This window comes from Rattus norvegicus, chromosome 7 (assembly GCF_021556685.1).
Source record: "Rattus norvegicus strain SHRSP/BbbUtx chromosome 7, alternate assembly SHRSP_T2T, whole genome shotgun sequence".
NCBI lineage: Eukaryota > Metazoa > Chordata > Mammalia > Rodentia > Muridae > Rattus > Rattus norvegicus.
In genome coordinates, this window is record NC_141540.1 from 102414903 (window position 1) to 102433234 (window position 18332).

General features: G+C 37.2%; 1 protein-coding gene across 1 annotated transcript in view; it reads left to right on the forward strand.

Moving 5' to 3' along the window:
- Nucleotides 1–855: 855 nt before the first annotated feature.
- LOC120093668 (uncharacterized) overlaps nucleotides 856–18332 on the forward strand; it is a 186677-nt gene continuing 169200 nt past the window's right edge. Inside the window, exon 1 of the mRNA XM_087559361.1 lies at nucleotides 856–922. Coding sequence (XP_087415487.1) covers nucleotides 856–922 — 67 coding nt within the window. The remainder of the gene's footprint in view (nucleotides 923–18332) is intronic.

Sequence of the window (18332 nt, forward strand, 5' to 3'; positions counted from 1 at the left end):
TTATAAACCCCCTTTCATTTCCGTCAGACAATCTGCTGACTTGATATTCTTTGCCTAGCTCCCATAGGGACTGAGCTTGCTACCTCCAAAAAAGAACACTAGAGAAAAGAAAGGACATTTTATGCTGAGAAAGGAGCAGGAAGAAAAGAATAAGAAATAAGCTGTGAATTTGTGATGGACAACAATAAGGATTAGTTTGTCTGAGAAGTAGCTCTTCGTAGGGAGGTAAAGGAACATAGGTCTGGAGAGAATAATGCTATGGCTCATGGGATGATTTATAACTATAATGAATATCAGTGGTTTTGGAACCCTCATTTTTGACAGTTTGCAGAACTGCAAAGCATCTTTCTCAATTCCCATAGGTTCATGAAACAAAGAGTATGGTTACTACTCTATAAGGGCAGAGATTAAAGCTAATGGTCCCAGAGTCTACCCATAGTTGATAGAAAAACTAGACCTAGACTACCATATCTCATTTCTGATGAAGGGACAAACCAGTTGTCAAAAACAGCACATGGCTGGACCTTCATGTGACTCATCCCATGCTCTACTCATAGTTCATTGAGTAATGATCACACTTGAATGAAAGAATGATTGGGTTCTTCCAACCATACTTGGCAGATAGCACTTGTTCCCATGGGGCTCACAGTACAGAGAACCCATGGGAGGTACAAAGGCTTAAAGGAGTTTAGTTCACTTTCATCTTTCAGATGTGTGAGTCCATAATGCACGATTGTTGAGATGTTACTGTTTCAGAAGATTCCAGGATTGGGTTCATCTCAGAGCCTCTTAAAATAAGGTAACATATTTGATGCTATGATAGATAGTTTGGATGGTGAATAAGGATTGAGGGCTATGGACTGGCAGCTGACAACTGAAAACCTTATTTTATTTTCAGGTCACCCCTCAGCAGCTGGACAAGGTATGTGTAATCATTTTGTGTTTAGAAAGGTAAGTTTGTCTTTACCTTTAGAATCTCTTGGGAGGTCTTTCTGACATCTTATATCAAAATATAAGTTCCTTGTATTGGAATTTATCAATATTCTGGATAGTTAGCTATAAGGTGATATTATAAAAATTATAGAATTTTTAATTGAACAATATATTTTATTCACATAGTAATTAGAGAACATCTTTAAGTTTTGCTTGATTTGGCACAAGAAATATGCGATAAGGAAGGCATGGGCCTGAATCATACTCTTCAGAGTATGCCTTCATACCAAGAACTATAAGTGATTATGCTCACTTATTGGGCCAGGGTTATCTGATATGGCTGCCAGGAATTAAATCAGACCATTTGAAGGTACCACAGCAAGACTAAGACTGTGATCATTTTATTAAGAGCAATCAAACCTTTTATTCCTTAATCAGAAACATAATATAGGGGTAATTTCCAGGATCAATATGGTTGTAGTTGCCAGAGTATAATGATATTTGAAAACTTAACAGGGTACACAAGAGAAACATCCTATACCAATTGTCCCAACAAGCTTCTATGCTGCCTTGACTTCCAAGGGAACCTACAGGGAAGCAAAAAGCACTCTGAATGCTTTGCTGCTTGAGTATATTGGTCTCTCAAGAATTGAAAAGCCTCTAATCTGAAAATTCTATGATAGATCCCTCTCAAGGCAGCTAGGCCAGGCCCAAGAGTAATAGGTTCTTCTAATGAGATCACTGAGCATCAGAGGACTTCTCCATGAAAAATCCCTACTGCATAACTCCTAGGAACCCTCTGAGTTTGCAAATAATTTATGTGAATGTCACAATTTCTCTGAGAAACTTCCAGTCCAGTGATTGATTGTATTGCCATTGTTATTCCTCATTCCAATGGAAAAGAACCAGGTCACTTACATTTATGCATACTTTTATAGTGATCTCAAAAGGTTCCAACCAAATTAAATATTTGCTCTAATAATATTTTGTATTTTCATAACATTTTGTAATTTAAAAAAACAACATGAATCAATTTGTTTGACTTTTCTTACAGTAACTGTTAAGGAGGTCAGACAGCTGGTGGCAAGTTAAGGAAATCATTCTCATTTTACACATGAGAAAATGGCCCACAAAGAATTTCAATAATTTGTTTAAATAATGTGACTAATTAATGGTAGTGATGGTAGGGACCAGAATGTAGGTCTGTTAATATATGGGCCAGAAGATTATAGACAAGTCATGTCTAGTCTATAAATCATGGCACTAGACATAGGATCCATTTTTGAAATAAGATATATCCCTCTCCCTAGGAGTGTCAATCTACAACACCTATTAGGACATATTTCGAACAGTTTGTGTGAGGGTCAGAATTGAAGTGAGAATGTGAATTGAGGAGCCTAAACCAGAGGCCTAACAAGTCTAAATGAGAGGACTTAGGAAAGGCTCAAGAAGTAAATGAGACATGGTTTTACTCTTTAAAAATTGGTCTTTGAAGAACAAAAGACACGTTTTCACGGTAGAACAGCATGGACAAAGATTGGAAATTGGGGGAAACATCTTCATAGAGAAACCCTGAATCATGTGACGCTTTTGATTATTTTGTTTTGGGGATGATGGGAATAAACACAGTACTTCCTACATACTAGTTTACTACACTGTCACTAAGCTTAATTCCCTGATCTGGAACGTGTGTGATAAAGGTGAGTATGGCAATTGAATGGAGTTAGAAAGACAGCTGAGGTCAAATGGTTATAATTCTGGTCCTGGACTAGCTCAGTTCTTCCAGTGCTTGCCTAGCATCTCAAGTCCTTAGTTTCATCTTTAGCATGCCATAAAACACACCATGGGGGTGCATGCCTGTAATCCTAGCCTTGTAAGCACAGACTGGAGGACCAGTAGCTCTAATTCCTAGTCAGCTCCACAGTTCAAGGCCAGCTTGGGCTACATAAGATCCCATCTCTAAAAAGAGTTATGATTTGATCTTATTTGAAGAGGCTCTACTTTTATGGCTATGGAATATTTCAGAGGATTATTAAATAAGAGGTTCAGAATGCAGTTTGGAGGAATTTGCGTAGAATACAAAAATTTCAAATGCCCATTGTGAAGTAAAAACAAGCAGATGAGTAGAAAATCTAATGGGGAAAAAGCATTTTTTCTTGAGGAAAGCAAGCTACCTGATATTAAGATACCTTGGTATCTTAATGTTATGAACACCAGTGTAGAAGATGAACATATTTTCCCTTGGGGTGAGCTAAATATGTTATAGCTATTGGTGTTAATTATAAATAAAGTTGGATTATCACAGTCTGGGTAATGAGCAGAGCCCCTACACCAATTGTAGTATTAAATATTCACAACAGTTTTGTAAGGTATGTGTATTTGTTACAGGTGAGGAAACTGAGTCACAAGGCTGATCAGTTTATTGTTAATGATCTGAGAGCTGATGCATGACTGGATGAGAATTGCAAAAAAAAATCAGTCAGGTTTGTCAAGAATCAAAGATAAGACTGATTAAATGTAAGAGAAATAACAGAACCTATGAAACCCCATTTCTCTAAGACTGCGCAAGGCTAGGAGTTGCTTTGTGTCCTATACATCAAGACTAGTGACATTAAAGACACTTCAAACACACTGGTATCAAAGACTCCAGAATCCTTCCTGGAAAGTAGAAGGAAGCATAGCTTCTACCAAAGAGCAAACACTACTTTTTGTTACTTCAAAGAAATATACATTCGGATAAATGATGGGATTCTAGGCTCCCTCAGTGAGAACCCTGACCCTAGGATTTATAGCTACTAAATAGTCAAGCTATTGATTTGTTCACCAGCTTTTTGGATGTACTAATTTGGCATGGCTCGCCATAGCATATATGACTCAGGTGATTTGGCCTTTAATGAGCTTGGATCTTGTTGCCAAAATCTCAAGTATATGATTCCAAAGAAAAAGAGACTTGGTTAACGTGAAATGTTTAGGTGCAGTGACTGAGTGAATGGCAGTGTTCCCAGTTATCTTTGAATCTAGCCAGGAAGTACAGTTCAGACATCAGTGAAGGGTCAAACTTCTGCCTTTATAGGTATCTGGTTCAATGCTTCTAAACAATGTGGAGAAACCTTTGAGCAAAATTTGGAATGGAAAATCTTTGCAGCCATGGAAAAGTAACAGAAACTCATGATGCAGATTTGTCTCATGAGAGACACCATCATCTTCCCCAGTTGTTTGTTCAGCTTCAGCATTTTAACAGAAAATGAGAACTTTTAGGAACAATGGCATTCTTACTTCTTCCCGCTATTTTTTGGAGGGAGCAGTGTTCTTATCCTAAGTGATCTTTCCAACTGTGTTTCTTATTATTTTTCTCTAACCATCGCATACTGTTATAATCATTCTATCGTGTCGTCCATGTTCCATTTGTACCTATGTTTGTCTCTGCTCATTGAGTTGCCTTCACATTGCCTAGAGTAATATATCCTCATGAATAACAGGAAATGATATGAAGGTTTAAATGTTTGGATGAAGTGTTGGTAATTCTATGAAAACTCCAATCATCTTTCAATTAGAAGTCTATGTTCCTTCAAATATTTCAGTTCCTTTTCTTTACTTCTTATTATTTCTTGATGATTCATCTTGGAGCTTTTATGTCCATAAGCTGTCTATACCTCTGAGCTGTCCAAGGGTACTCAGGAGGATGCTATATAAGTATCTAAGGCAATTCTTGTTTGTGCCCTGTGAAGCAGAACAGTCACACACGTAGACATCTCGTCTCTAGAGGTTCTTTCTCATTTCAGTCTCCTCTAATCAGGGGTATTCTAAGTGTCTTTTTCAGTCTGAGAATGGGGAAAAATATATGTTTTTATGGTCCCTGATTTGCAAAGTCTAATCTTTTTAGTTGGAGTATACAAGTAAAAAAATAAATTTCTGAGTGCTGAAATGCTATGAAACATGGGCAAAGCCACTGGGACAGGATAGAACAGAGCACGTCCTTTGAGAGGATAGACAATGATACTTCAATGACTACATGAGTGAGAAGGGATGGAGGGAAGCTTCCTGGGTTCTGGAGGCTTCAAAGAAGGTGTGATAGAGTGAGTCTGGAGTTAGTATGAAGGCACTTTCATGGAGGTACCTGTTTACTCACTGAGTAAGAAGCAAAAGAAAGAATATTGGACTTTGACTTGAATACATGTGGTAAAGCAGAGCATACCAGAGATGGCATTATCAGCGTTCTTGAGATGACATGTTAGAGGTATCCTGACTAAGCCAAGGGGAACAGGGCTTTGTGCTCAAGTGTTAAGCAATCATTTGATAGGGGCTGACTTAAGAATAGGTGTATATTCAAAGATATAACTTCCTTTTATTAAGATTGCAGTCTTTCTGTGAGCCAGTGGTACTCATAGAAGCTGAAATAAAAAGTGGCTGAGTGTTTGGAAAGGTCATTAATGGCTGCATTTCTGTTTATGTGCCTTTGTCCATGTGAGTGAAGTAGAAAACAATGGCACAGCCACAGATAGAACTGTGGGCTTCTTAATGGCATCTCAATGTCCTCCAAGGAGATTAGTTTCTATCAATCATTACAGTGGGGATGAAGATGATCCCATAAGCAGTGGTTCTAGTCAGTAATGAAATGGTCCCCTATTGGTAGGCAATGCTTATAGGAACAATGCCAGACAGCCCATCAATATGTGCCACCATAAAATGACATCTACATGGTATATTACTCAGTAAATGACTGTTGAATGAATAAATGACCAACTGTAAGCCATTTTAAATTGCTTAGCAAGTTGACTACTCTGTTATATTTATGTCTTCTCACTACCTTTAAAAGCTCTTTTTGTTTTATTCCTCATTCAGTCTTAGATTCCACTCAGAATGTCAATCTTCTTGGTCTCATGCTTCGTGTATTTTGTATTTTTCATTCATCTTAGATTTGAGGGCACATTTTCTGTGCACTGAATCCTCTTTGGCATCAGACAGAACTTTACTTCTTTGTTTGTTTTGCACCTGAGGGAAGGTTTATGAATTTTTGCTTGATCATTAGCACATTTTTATTTTGTCCTAGATTGGAAGTGGCTCACTGATAGCATTACACACTCACCACCCAGATGGAGATAGGTCCTTGAGAAAGCTCAATCAGAAGACAGGGTACCTGGTTAGTTAAATCTTTTACCAACTGCCAGGATCTTACTCAAGCCCTTTGTGCTGGAATCTAAGTCTTAGGTGGTCTAGGGTTGACCTTTATAAAATTAAATACAGAATGGGAAAGCCATTGATACAAAGAGATACAAGCTCACAAAAAGTTCAAAACAGAGTGTCGTGAGTCAGAAGTTTCTCATAGCAGTAAGGGATGGATTAGAAATTAATTAACCTTTCTAACCCTTAGTTTCCTCACCTTCTAATTAGTGAGAACAGTATCTATATCACATATTATTAATATCAAAGGAAATGCTGTTATGAAATACTTAACTCATAATACCTAGCATGTAGTCACTCTTCAGTAAGGAAGCATTTGATGTTAAACATGAGCTATTATTATTACAACTCAAGGGTGGAGAATAGTAGGTATATTAAACAAAATACTTGTCTCTTAAAAGCAACCAAAATTATAATAAGAAATAGTAGTCAAATATGATGACTAAAAGTGAGATTCACATTGGCAGAACAGATATTAAATATATTTTCATAAGACTAGAGAATGGGATATACAGCAAGAGTACTGACTTCCAGGAAAAATATTTTCCACAGTATTTTGGCAAACAATCCAACTTACCAGTTATCTTTGAATCTATTCAGGAAGTACAGTCTTCAGACACAGCCCTCCCAGTTCTTATTTTAAAGAACTGTATTTGAACTGAGAATATGGGACAAACAGATTGCGATTAGCTTTATTTTTCTTCACCATTCTCATGGTCACCCATATAACCCTCAGCTTCCTTCACATTTCAATTGTGACTAGTTTTGATGGATAAACCCATCAGAGTTGATGAGTAAAAGCTTAACAATAGGTCCTTTTTGCCTTGTTTCTTTTCCTGTGACAATAAATGTGAGAGGCAATGCTTCCTCTGCCTGTTTCCATGTCCCTTCATCCCCTTCTCAACCTCATGTCATCTTCATACATAATTTACTTAATGGCACCTACTGAGTTTCATGAATTTTACCTTATGCACATGGATATAGATCAGAGTTTCAATCTCTAGCCAAGGCTATCCTTAAACTTACTTTTGCATCTCTCTTCAGGGTGCTGAGATACAAGCACATGCCACCATGATCAGACAGTATTTGTTTTAGTCACTTCACACTTTAAAATACTTTAATTATTATCATCATCATGACTGCTATTGTGTGCCATTAGTCCTTTAATTTCACCTTTGTGGGAACTCTGGGGACTGAATTCAGGTTGTAAAGTTTATACGCAAAATGTTTTTACTTGCTGAGACCTACCAATCTATATTCTTATATACGGTAGTGTAAAATAATCAATGTGCAATGCATGAAGTTCTTTTTTAAAAAGTCAACTCAGTAAAAAGGAAAGTAAAATGGGGAAATTGTAATTTAAGCTTCACTAAATCAAAGACCTTATTAAAAGAGATGAAGTTGCCTATCTGAAATGTACAATTATTTATTTTGTGTTGTGGTAGACACACTTGTGGAGGTTAGAGGAAAACTTGCTAGAGTAGGATATCTTCTTCTACATTGGAAAATTTAATCAGATACATATAATGGCAGAAATTTGACCCCCATCACTGGGAGGGTAATGTCTGAAGATTGTACTTCCTAAATAGATTCAAAGATAACTGGGAACACTGTCATTGATTCAATGTAGGCTCACTAGGTACAATTTACATTGGCAGAATTGATGTCAAGAACTTTTACCCACTGAGCCATCTCACCAGCTTAGCATGAGGTAACTAACAATAAATGGCAATTTTAAACTTTGGTTAAACAAAATGAGTGAAGTTATTTATGAACATTTACGATGAGTCTGAAGAAAGAGGATATGTATATTTCAACTAGTGACAAAATTAATCTAGGCCAGAAATTTCTATATTACCAGGAACAACTGCAATAGAGACCCACAGTTCCATTTCCAGACTGCAAGCTTGTATACATGTTAATTGTATTAAACAGTGCTACAAGCAAATATCTAAGAGCTTCAGTTCAAAAAATAAAACACTTCCATTTGGAAAGGCATATAAAAGTGATTTACAGGCCTCAAAGCCTCAACTTCCTAAAATGAATAGTGTAAATACCTGTCTTACAGGGCTATTGTGAGGCTCAATCAACAGCGATGTATGGAAAGTACCATGCATAATTGGTGCAGAGGAAGCACTAATAAAAGTTTGTTATGAACATAATTAAACACTTCAAAGCAGCACACAGCTCTCAGTAGTGCTTGACTATTTACCAGTCTGGCTGGTGAGGTTGAGTGCCTGAGATGCTGTACGTTACAGCTGTATTGATGTGGTCTTTTGTACTAAACTCCTTTCTAGTTGAAGATTGCTTGATAACATGTTTTCTTGGAACTTACCTTCCATAAAAAAGGCTTTCCCATAAAGCTAAGGACCTTACTGTAGTTCAGAAAACTGGGTGTTACCCCTGCCGCGTTCTCTCAACTCCATAGGCACATCACTCAGAAGACGCAAGTTAAGTACCTGGGCCTCCTAAGGAAAAGTGGGACGCCACTTTCTGCCATTTCTGCTCTTCTATCTCACTATGAACACAAGCTTCAACTACAGTAGGGTTTGTTTTGCTTGCTTTTATTAACAATGGATTCATTTTCTAAAGAATTACTGTCCTGTGTAAAGCGAAGACATTTTATGTGTTGTTCACAATGATTGGCAATTATTGACAAATAATTGACAGTCCTGAATGTCACACAAAGAAGACTTGAAAGCAAGAAATACTTCCTGGTATTAAGAGAGACAAAGGATACTGATAAAGGGCAACTTGCCAAGACAGTGTAATAGTTTAAAATTTCCCTCTTTCTAAATCCAAAGCAGTGAATCCCCCACATCAAAGTCTGAAAAATTAAAAACAAACAAAACAAACAAACAAACAACAAAACAGTCCATGGTCATATGCAGATGGTGCAATAACCCTGTTTGAGTGGCTGAAGTTATAATGTCAACTTGCTAGGGAAGATGCACCAACTGATGCAATAATGGTAAGCCTAATTTTTCTGGGGTGGGGCAACCAGGAGCTCTCATGTTAATATCTGAAGCTTACTCCAGATGAGAACATCTATGTCTGGTACAGAAAACATGGTGAAGAGTCACAGCTATTTCCCCTGCTATAGTCCTGAACTCCAAAATGGGAATCTATTGTAGTTGGCTAAATGATCTGGCAGTCGGACTTCCTTCTAAACCTTTATGACTTTGTCTATATATTTGTGCTGCTCTCTACCTGCTAAAGAACCTATTGAAGTGGACAGTAGTTAAGACAGAGACCTAGGACAGCTCAAAGTTCTGAGAACAAGTGATTGTGAATATTCAGGCATATGAAGGATGATCTGTATCAAGTACCCAATCCCCAAGGCTCAGTTAACATCATGTGAATATTCTTTGTGCCAAAGAATAGAAAGGAGTGTTATAAACTTTTGTCTTATCAACATAACTTGACTATTGTAACATGTACTTATATTAGCTTTCATAATCTACACAATAGCTGTGCAGTCAAAAAATTCAAGCACAGAAACAGATTGAGGAACAATTGGTGTTTGATGGCTAGCTGCTGGGTACAGAAAGTGACTTCTCTGGGGGATGATATAGACACTGGGAGGTTATCCATGCTTCAGTGGATAAGAAGGACTAACTGGACTTTGTCAGCTGAAAAGATAAATAACCAGAACTTGCAGATAGGAAGATGTATTGGTTCTGGGAAAGGTGAAAGGGGAGAAATGTATCGATAGGCTCAGGATAAACTGAATGTGTGTATGAACTTTCTAAAGAAAGGAATTGTAAAAAATAAGTTGTACCAGTAAATTAAGTTTAATAAGTAGTTCTGGAATAAATGAGTATTTATATATCACTCCTAATTAAAAAATGAACTCCATAACAAAAGCAGTCATCTAATCTGAATACGTATAAAAAGTTATACACATACATACATGCACACATACATACACACACATGCACATATACATGCACACAAACAACAACAACAATAATAAATTGATACTTTTTAAATGGCACCAAGCCAGTCTCGGTGGCACATACCTATAATTTCAGTTCTGGGGAAGCAGAGACAAGAGTATTCCTGGGTCTTCTTATTAAGCTAATCCAGCCAAATTCATATGTTCTTGGTTCCAAAAATAAGGTGAACAATGGTTAAGGGGGATGCCTGATGTGGAAATCCAGTCTCCACAGATGAGCACACACTCATATATTTGTGACCATACATATGAACACCCATTAAGAACTCCTACTATAAAAGCTTACACTCAACAAAACTGTAAGATTTGGATGAAATGGACATTTTTCTAGACAGATACCAGTTACTGAAGTTAAATTAGGATGAGATAAATCATCTAAACCGTCCCATAACCCACAAAGAAATAGAAGTCATGAAAAGTCTCCTGACAAACAAAAACAAAAACAAAAACAAAAACAAAAAAACCCAAAACAACTCAGGATCAGATGGATTTAGTGCAGAATTCTATCAGACCTTCAAAAAGGACCTAATAGCAATATTCATCAAACTATCCACAAAATAGAAACAGAAGGTATCCTACCCAATTCATTGTATGAAGCAACAATTATGATTATACCTAAACCACACAAAGATGCTACCAAGAAAGAGAACTTCAGACCAATTTCCCTCAAGAATATTAATAACAGAATACTCAATAAAATTCTCACAAACTGAATCTAAAAACACATCAAAACAGTCATCCATCATGTTCAAGTAGGCTTCATCCCCAGGATGTAGGGATGGTTCAATATAGGAAAATCCATTCACTATATAAATGCTGAGAAAAAAATTGACAAAAGTCAACACCCCTTCAGGATAAAAGTTTTGAAAAGAAAATGAATTCAGGGGCCCATTCTTAAACATAGTAAAAGCGATATACAGCAAACTAGTAGCCAACATCAAACTAAATGGAGAGAAGATTGAAGGATTTCCACTAAAATCAGGAACTAGACAAGGCTGCCCACTCTCTCCCTACCTATTCAATATAGTACTCAAAGTCCTAGCCAGAGCAATTAGACCACAAAAGGAGGTCAAAGGGATACCAATTAGAAAGAAAAAGGCCAATATATCACTATTTTCAGCTGAAATGATAGTATACTTAAGTGAGCCCAAAATTTTCACCATAGAACTCCTAAACCTGATAAACAAACTCAGCAAAGTGGGCAGATATAACATTATCTCAAACAAATCAGTAGTCTTCTTCTAGGCAAAAGATAAACAGGCTGACAAATAAGTGAGGAAAATGACACCCTTCACAATAGTCACATATAATATAAAATACCTTGGTGGGACTCTAACCAAGCAAGTGAACTATCTGTATGACAAGAACTTCAAATTTCTGATGAAATAATTAGATCTTAGAAGATGGAAAGATCTCCAATGCTCATAGATTGATAGGATTAATGTAATAAAAATGGCCATCTTGTCAAAAGCAATCTACAGATTCAATGCAATACCCATCAAAATTCCAACTCAATTCTTCACAGTCTTAGTAAGAGCAATTTGTAAATTCTTTTGTAATCACAAAAAAACTGTAATGGCAAAAACTATTCTCAACAATAAAAGAACTGGGGGAATCACTGTCCCTGACCTCCAGCTGTATTACAGAGCAATAAAACTGTACAGTATTGGTACAGAGATAGGCAGGTAGATCAGTGGAATAGAATTGAAGACCCAGAAATGAACCCACATAACTATTTGAAGATAAAGTGAGGAAGAGCCTTAAACACATGGACACAGTGGAAAATTTCCTGAACAGAACAACAATGGCTTATGCTCTAACATCAACAATAGACTAATGACACCTCATTAAATTGCAATTCTTGTGTGAGACAAAGGACACGTCATTAGAACAAAATGGCAACCGATTGGGAAAAGATCTTTACCAATCCTATACTGATAGAGGTTCAATATATACAAAAACTCAAGAAGTTAAGCTCCAGAGCATCAAACAACCCTATTACAAAATAGGGTACAGAGCTAAACAAAGAATTCTCAATTGAGGAATACTGAATGGCCGAGAAGCACCTAAAGAAATGATCATCATCCTTAGTCATCAGAGAATTGCAAATCAAAACAACCCTGAGATTCCACCTCACATCAGTCAGAATGGCTAAAATCAAAAACTCACGTGACAGCAGATGCTGGTGAGGATATGGAGAAAGAGGAACTCTTTCCATTGTTTATGGAATTGCAAGCTTGTACAACCACTCTGGAAATCAATCTGGAGGTTCTTCAAAAAACTAGACATAGTACTACCTGAGGACCCAGATATACCACTCCTGGGTATATACCCAAATGATGCTCCAACATACAACAAGGACAGATGGTCTACTATGTTCATAACAGCCTTATTTATAATAGCCAGAAGCTGGAAAGAACCCACATGTCCTTCAACAGAGAAATGGATACAGAAAATGTGGTACATTTACTCAGCTATTAACAACAATGAGTTCATGAAATTCTCAGGCAAAATGGATGGAACTAGAAAAATATCATCCTAAGTGTTGTAACCTAGTCATAAAAGAACATGCATGATATGTACTCACTGATGAATGGATATTAGAGAAAAAGCTCAGAATACCAAGATACAATTTACAGATCACATGAAGCTCAAGAAGAAGGCAAACCAAAATGTGGATGCTTCAGTCCTTCTTAGGAGGAGGAAAAAAATACTCTCAGGAGGAAATACTGATACAAAGTGTAGAACAGAGACTGAAAGAAAGGCCATCCAGAGACTAAAACACCTAGGATTCCATCCCACAAAGTCACCAAATCCAGACACTACTGCTGATGCCAAGAAGTGCATGTTGACAGGAGCCCAAGAGGCTCTGCCAGAGCCTGACAAATACAGAAGTAGATGCTTGCAACCAACCGTTGGATTGAGAATGGGGTCCCCAATGGAGGAGTTAGAGAAAAGCCTGAAGGAGCTGAAAGGGTTTGAAACCCCATAGGAAGAACAACAATAACAACCAACCAGACACCCCAGAGCTCCCAGGGACTAAACTATCAACCAAAGAGTACACATGGAGAGACCCATGGCTCCAGCTGCACACATAACAGATGATTGCCAAGTTGGGCATCAATGGGAGGAGAAGGCCTTGGTCTTGTGATAGCTTGATGCCCCAGTGTAGGGGAATGTCAGGGCGGGGAGAAGGGAGGGAATGGGTAAGTATGTGGGAGACTACCCTCATAGAAGCATGGGGAGGAGGGATTGGATGGGGGTTTCCAGAGGGGAAACTAGTAAAGGGGATAACATTTGAAATGTAAATAAAGAAAATATCCATTTTTTTAAAAAAGGAAGAAAGAAATCAGAATGGAAACTTTGTCCTGAAAATTCTTCCCTACAGTGTTATCTATAAACAGCATTAACTTTGTGTGAACTCTGAGAAGACTCTAGGCTTCCCCAATAAATGACTTCATGTCTGGACTCAGGCCAAAACATGTGTTAGTTGTGATGTCTTCTGGAAAGATGGAGTCCTGACACAATGACCCTTTATCTAAAGCCATCCAAATCCTTTTCCTGTCTTTCTCCTTCCTTAGTTATCTCTGCTCCAGATAACCAGGTGATGGCTGCTTAGAATAGAAAGACCAGACAGGGTCAACATCACTGTGCTTAGGGGCACATATCTTAAACATGTTAAAGGGAAGTTGGAGTTCTGTCATCCTATTTTCTTCTAGTGTCCCTTTGTTTTCTTCCGTTTAAGGATGTCGTTTTTAAATGTCTGCAATGTTTTTATTGATTTAAGGAAGAGAATAGCATTTCTTACGCCTGCAGACCAGGTCCTTAGATAACGAACTTTTACTATTTGTATAGGTCCGGGGTTTGTGACAGATATTGCTTTTAAAAGTCTCCAACTTTTTTTTCCTCCTACAGTTTATTCATATAGATCTTCTTAGGTGATTCTCTATACAACCTAAGGTCATTTCTTACTTATCAGTGCCATCATGGTCTTTATCTTGGTGAAGGCCCTTTATTAGAAACATGGATGAAGGGACATTCAGTAGATCACCATATCACATAGTTATTGTATAAAGATGAGACTCAAGTCAGGACTTCTGATTCTGGATTCCCTGGCCATGACCATTCCACCATGGTTCATCTCTAATCTGATAGCTGCTCTTTGTATGTGTTTGTATGTGTGTTATGTGTGTGTGCGTGTGCGTGTGTGTGCGTGTGTGTGTGTGTGTGTGTGTATAGTGCATGTGTATATAAGTGTGTATGTGTGATGTGTTTGTGGTATATATGTGTGTGGTGTTTATATGTGGTATGTATCTGTGCGGCACCTACATGTGTGTGGTCTGTTCTTGTGTGTGTGTGTGTGTGTGTGTGTGTGTGTGTGTGTGTGTGTATGTGGTGTTATATGCACACGTGTTCACACATAGAAGATAGCGGTCCATGGTGTGTCCTCTTTATCTTATTGTCATTCTTACTGAGACAGAGTCTCTTCATAAACCTGGAGCTGGCAGTTTGGGCTACACAGGATGCTAAGCAAGCAACCAGGATCTTCCTTTCTTTGCTCCATTCCCCAAGCATGGAATTACAGATACATTGAGACCAGGACAAAGTTACTAGGGATCTGAACTCAGTTTCACATCCTTGTATAGCAAGTATATTACTCATGGAGTTATCTCACCAGCTACTCTTAAGCAAATTCTTGAAGAATTAAATCATCAGAGTATACATCACGAGCTATAGGCTGTTCTTCTATCAGTCTTTTTAGAACGGTCATAGTCAACTTGTGTGTAGCAAAGTTACTTACTTCATCTCTGTTCTCTGGAGTTTAAAGGATAGCTTTTGGACAACATCAGCACATTTGCAGTCAGCATCAAGAACACAAATCAATTCCTGAAGTCCTATGGAAAGGGGATAGTTTCTGTGAAACTATTGCTGTAATATATGGAGCACATATCAAAGTCTTTATTAATAGAGATACTCTTAGGGTAACCTTTTGATATTACAATCATTATAAAATCATATAGTAATTTATAGTATCATATAGTCCATCCAGAACCATGGTATATATAATAGAGATCAAAGTCTCCAAACTGCAATTCCTCATTTTACAGTAGTTTATAGAGTAAAAGCCAATGAACAGAGAGATGAGGTCAAACCACTTCTGAGTTTATGTGGAGTCTTACAGTGCTGAGTTCTAGCAGCTAGTATGGCTCTCTTGCCATTGGGCTATACTAAGGTGCTGAAAAACACCTTTTATGGTCAGTTAACTTACACAGATTCTGCCATTTTCATTTAGCACCTACCTGTCAAAAAAGACAAAAGAAAAAAGAGAATAGATAATGTTAGAACATAAATACAGCATTTTGCCTTCACTCTGCAAGCATCTTCCAGAGTGAGAAAAGCTTGAAGAGGTAAGTTTGCTCTTGTCTTAGTTGTTCTCAAATCCTATAACTCAGTAAGTTTCTGTTCATGATCATTCTAGCCTAGTTCTACATTACTGCTTTGAAAAAGAAACGAACATCTCCCTGAAAACTGAAAAATATGCCTTTATTGAATATTGCAGAATTGATGCTTATGGGTATAAAATAAATATACAAACAACAATTTTCTTTGTTGACATGTATTTTAGAATGTGCCTCTTCCATTGATTCCTCATAAATTCCATATTTTATGAACAGTACTGTGTACTAATTTTCTAATTGCACTCCCTGCCCTTACTTCCCTATATATTCCCTACAATGTATACTTTACATGTATGCCATTTGTCTTCTTACTACAATATTGAAGGCAGAAAAATTTTTGTCACCAAGTATAAATACCTCAATCACTATTTGTGCTTCACGTGCTTCGTGTGAGTGCATACACACACATACACACACACAAACGTTTTTTCTAATAGGATTAATGCAAAGCTGCTATGACATATTCCAAGCAGCTAGGAAGGAATATTATTATGCTAATGACTATACCCTCTTCCTCAGGACACCAAAGTCTCCCTATGTATAGAGGTATATACATGTATATATCCTGATCTGAACGCATGTGCCTGTCTTTATGTCCTGATTATATAGCTTGACTTCTATATGGAGTGTCAAAAGAAAATACAAATTCCCACCCATGCTAACAAAAAATAAATAAAATGTCTCATCCATTAGCTGACTTCAGCTATTCTTTCACAAATTCTTCAACTCACTTTGCCTCAATCCATGTTTCTCTGTTGCTTAACTCTAGCTATTTTCTCCATGAGAAGAATATATTCCCTGTCTTTGAGAGTTTGGGAATTCTTTCTATTCTTCCAGATATTTTACAAATCTCTCATATCTTCCAAACTCAAAAGAAATCACCCATTGTCAATGATAGTCATATATTGCCTAGCTTTTCTCTATTCATATATCTAATATGAATCTATTTTTAATTTTCTTCCTGGTTAACCTGTGTTAGGGTTGTATATGTCTAATGGCAATATTCTGTCTGAGGAAGACTCTGGCTGCTTTGCCTTTCTTTACCTATGGCCATGCTAAGTCATGGAGGATTCTAAATGTCAACTGCCTATTGCAGTCTACTGTATAATCAGGCACTCCCATAGACTAAAGTGTTACCTCATAATGATTGCTTTTTTTTTTTAAAACCAACTTTAATAGTGAGGAGATGAATGTGTTGGAAGGAATAGAGGGAGGAGAGGTGGACATGAGGGTGGATATGATCATATTTAACTATTTATATGCATTCAATTCTCAATAAAAAGATATAAAGGATAAAACTAAAAAATTGGAAAAATAGAAAAGTAAAAGGAGAAGATATCCTAATAAAACACATTTTATGATAATGACCTATTTCTCATCTAAAACTCCACTATTCACTTAATAAAGAAAAGTACCTTCTTCCGTTTGTGTTATATTTATTCATAGACTGCATTGCTGGGGGTTGTATGAATGCTAACTATGTGCAGACAGCATATCGCACAGCCACACACATGAAGTGTGCCGCTCAAACAAAAAAGGGAAGGAAATGACAAATTCTGCCTCTTCTGAGGGCCAAATCAGACGAAATAGTCCTTTATTATAGTAAGTGAGAATTCAGCTCAAAGTAAACAGAGCCGACAGATAATAAATTGTTTAAGCATCAAATAAATAAAACCCACAAGAAATAAACTCTCTTTATTATGTCTAGAAAACTTTAGAATTTATCTATCTATCTATCCAGTGTGACTGCTTACATTATGAAGATATAGAGCCAGTTCTTATATGTCAGAATACGGTTACAATAACATAACTCTACCTAAAAGTCAAAGTTTTTGGTCTGCAGCATCAAAAAGACAAGGGAATTAACTTTCCAGAGAAAAAGTAAAATGATTCATACTGTAGGTTCCATTTCCTCTCATTATATCAAGCATTGACGAAGTTATATCTATGGGTGGAGACGAAAGTGGATGAGAAGAAAAGAAAAAGATGTAACTTGGTTACAAAGAGAGGAAGGCGGAGTATCTCTTGATTGGCATGGAATGTAGAAGACAGGCCAAGATTTCCTTCAATCTCACCCCGAACTTATGTGCCCTGATGTGTAGGGAAGCTCCCCAACTTCTCAAAGCCTCCATTTTCTTCATCTGTAGTTTCAGAATAATGCCAAATGATATAAGGGTGTTACAAATATTTTATGGCAGAGTATATTAAATTGCATAGACGGGCTAAATGGAAGTTGGTATTAAGGATGTGACCTTAAATCTCTCTTATCTCTACCAGTAAATAGGGGCTGAAGGAAGGCTTAGTGGCTAAGACTTCCTGCTGTTCTTTCAGAATACTAGCATTTGGTTCCCAGCACCCATGTTTGGCAGCTCACAAGTACCAGTAACCTCTTCTGGCTTTGTCAGACACCTGTACACACAAACACTCATACATACAGATAGATGAAAATAAAAAATCTATTCAATAAATAAATGTACCAGTAATACAATAGATGTAGCAGCCAACAGAAGCATATTTGTTCCCCCAAGAAAGTCTGGACACAGTGTTGACCCTACAGCTGGCCCTATTCACTGTTCACTTCATGGTGGGTTTTGACAAATAGAAAACATGAATGCATTTAACTTTTTAACGTCATCTGCTAATTTTTTAAACTTTTTTAAAGATTTATTTATTTATTTATTATGTATGCATTGTTCTGTCTGCATGTACCCCTTCAGGCCAGAAGAGGGCACCAGATCTCATTATAGATAGTTATGAACCACCATGTGGTTGCTGGGAATTGAACTCAGGACCTCTGGGAG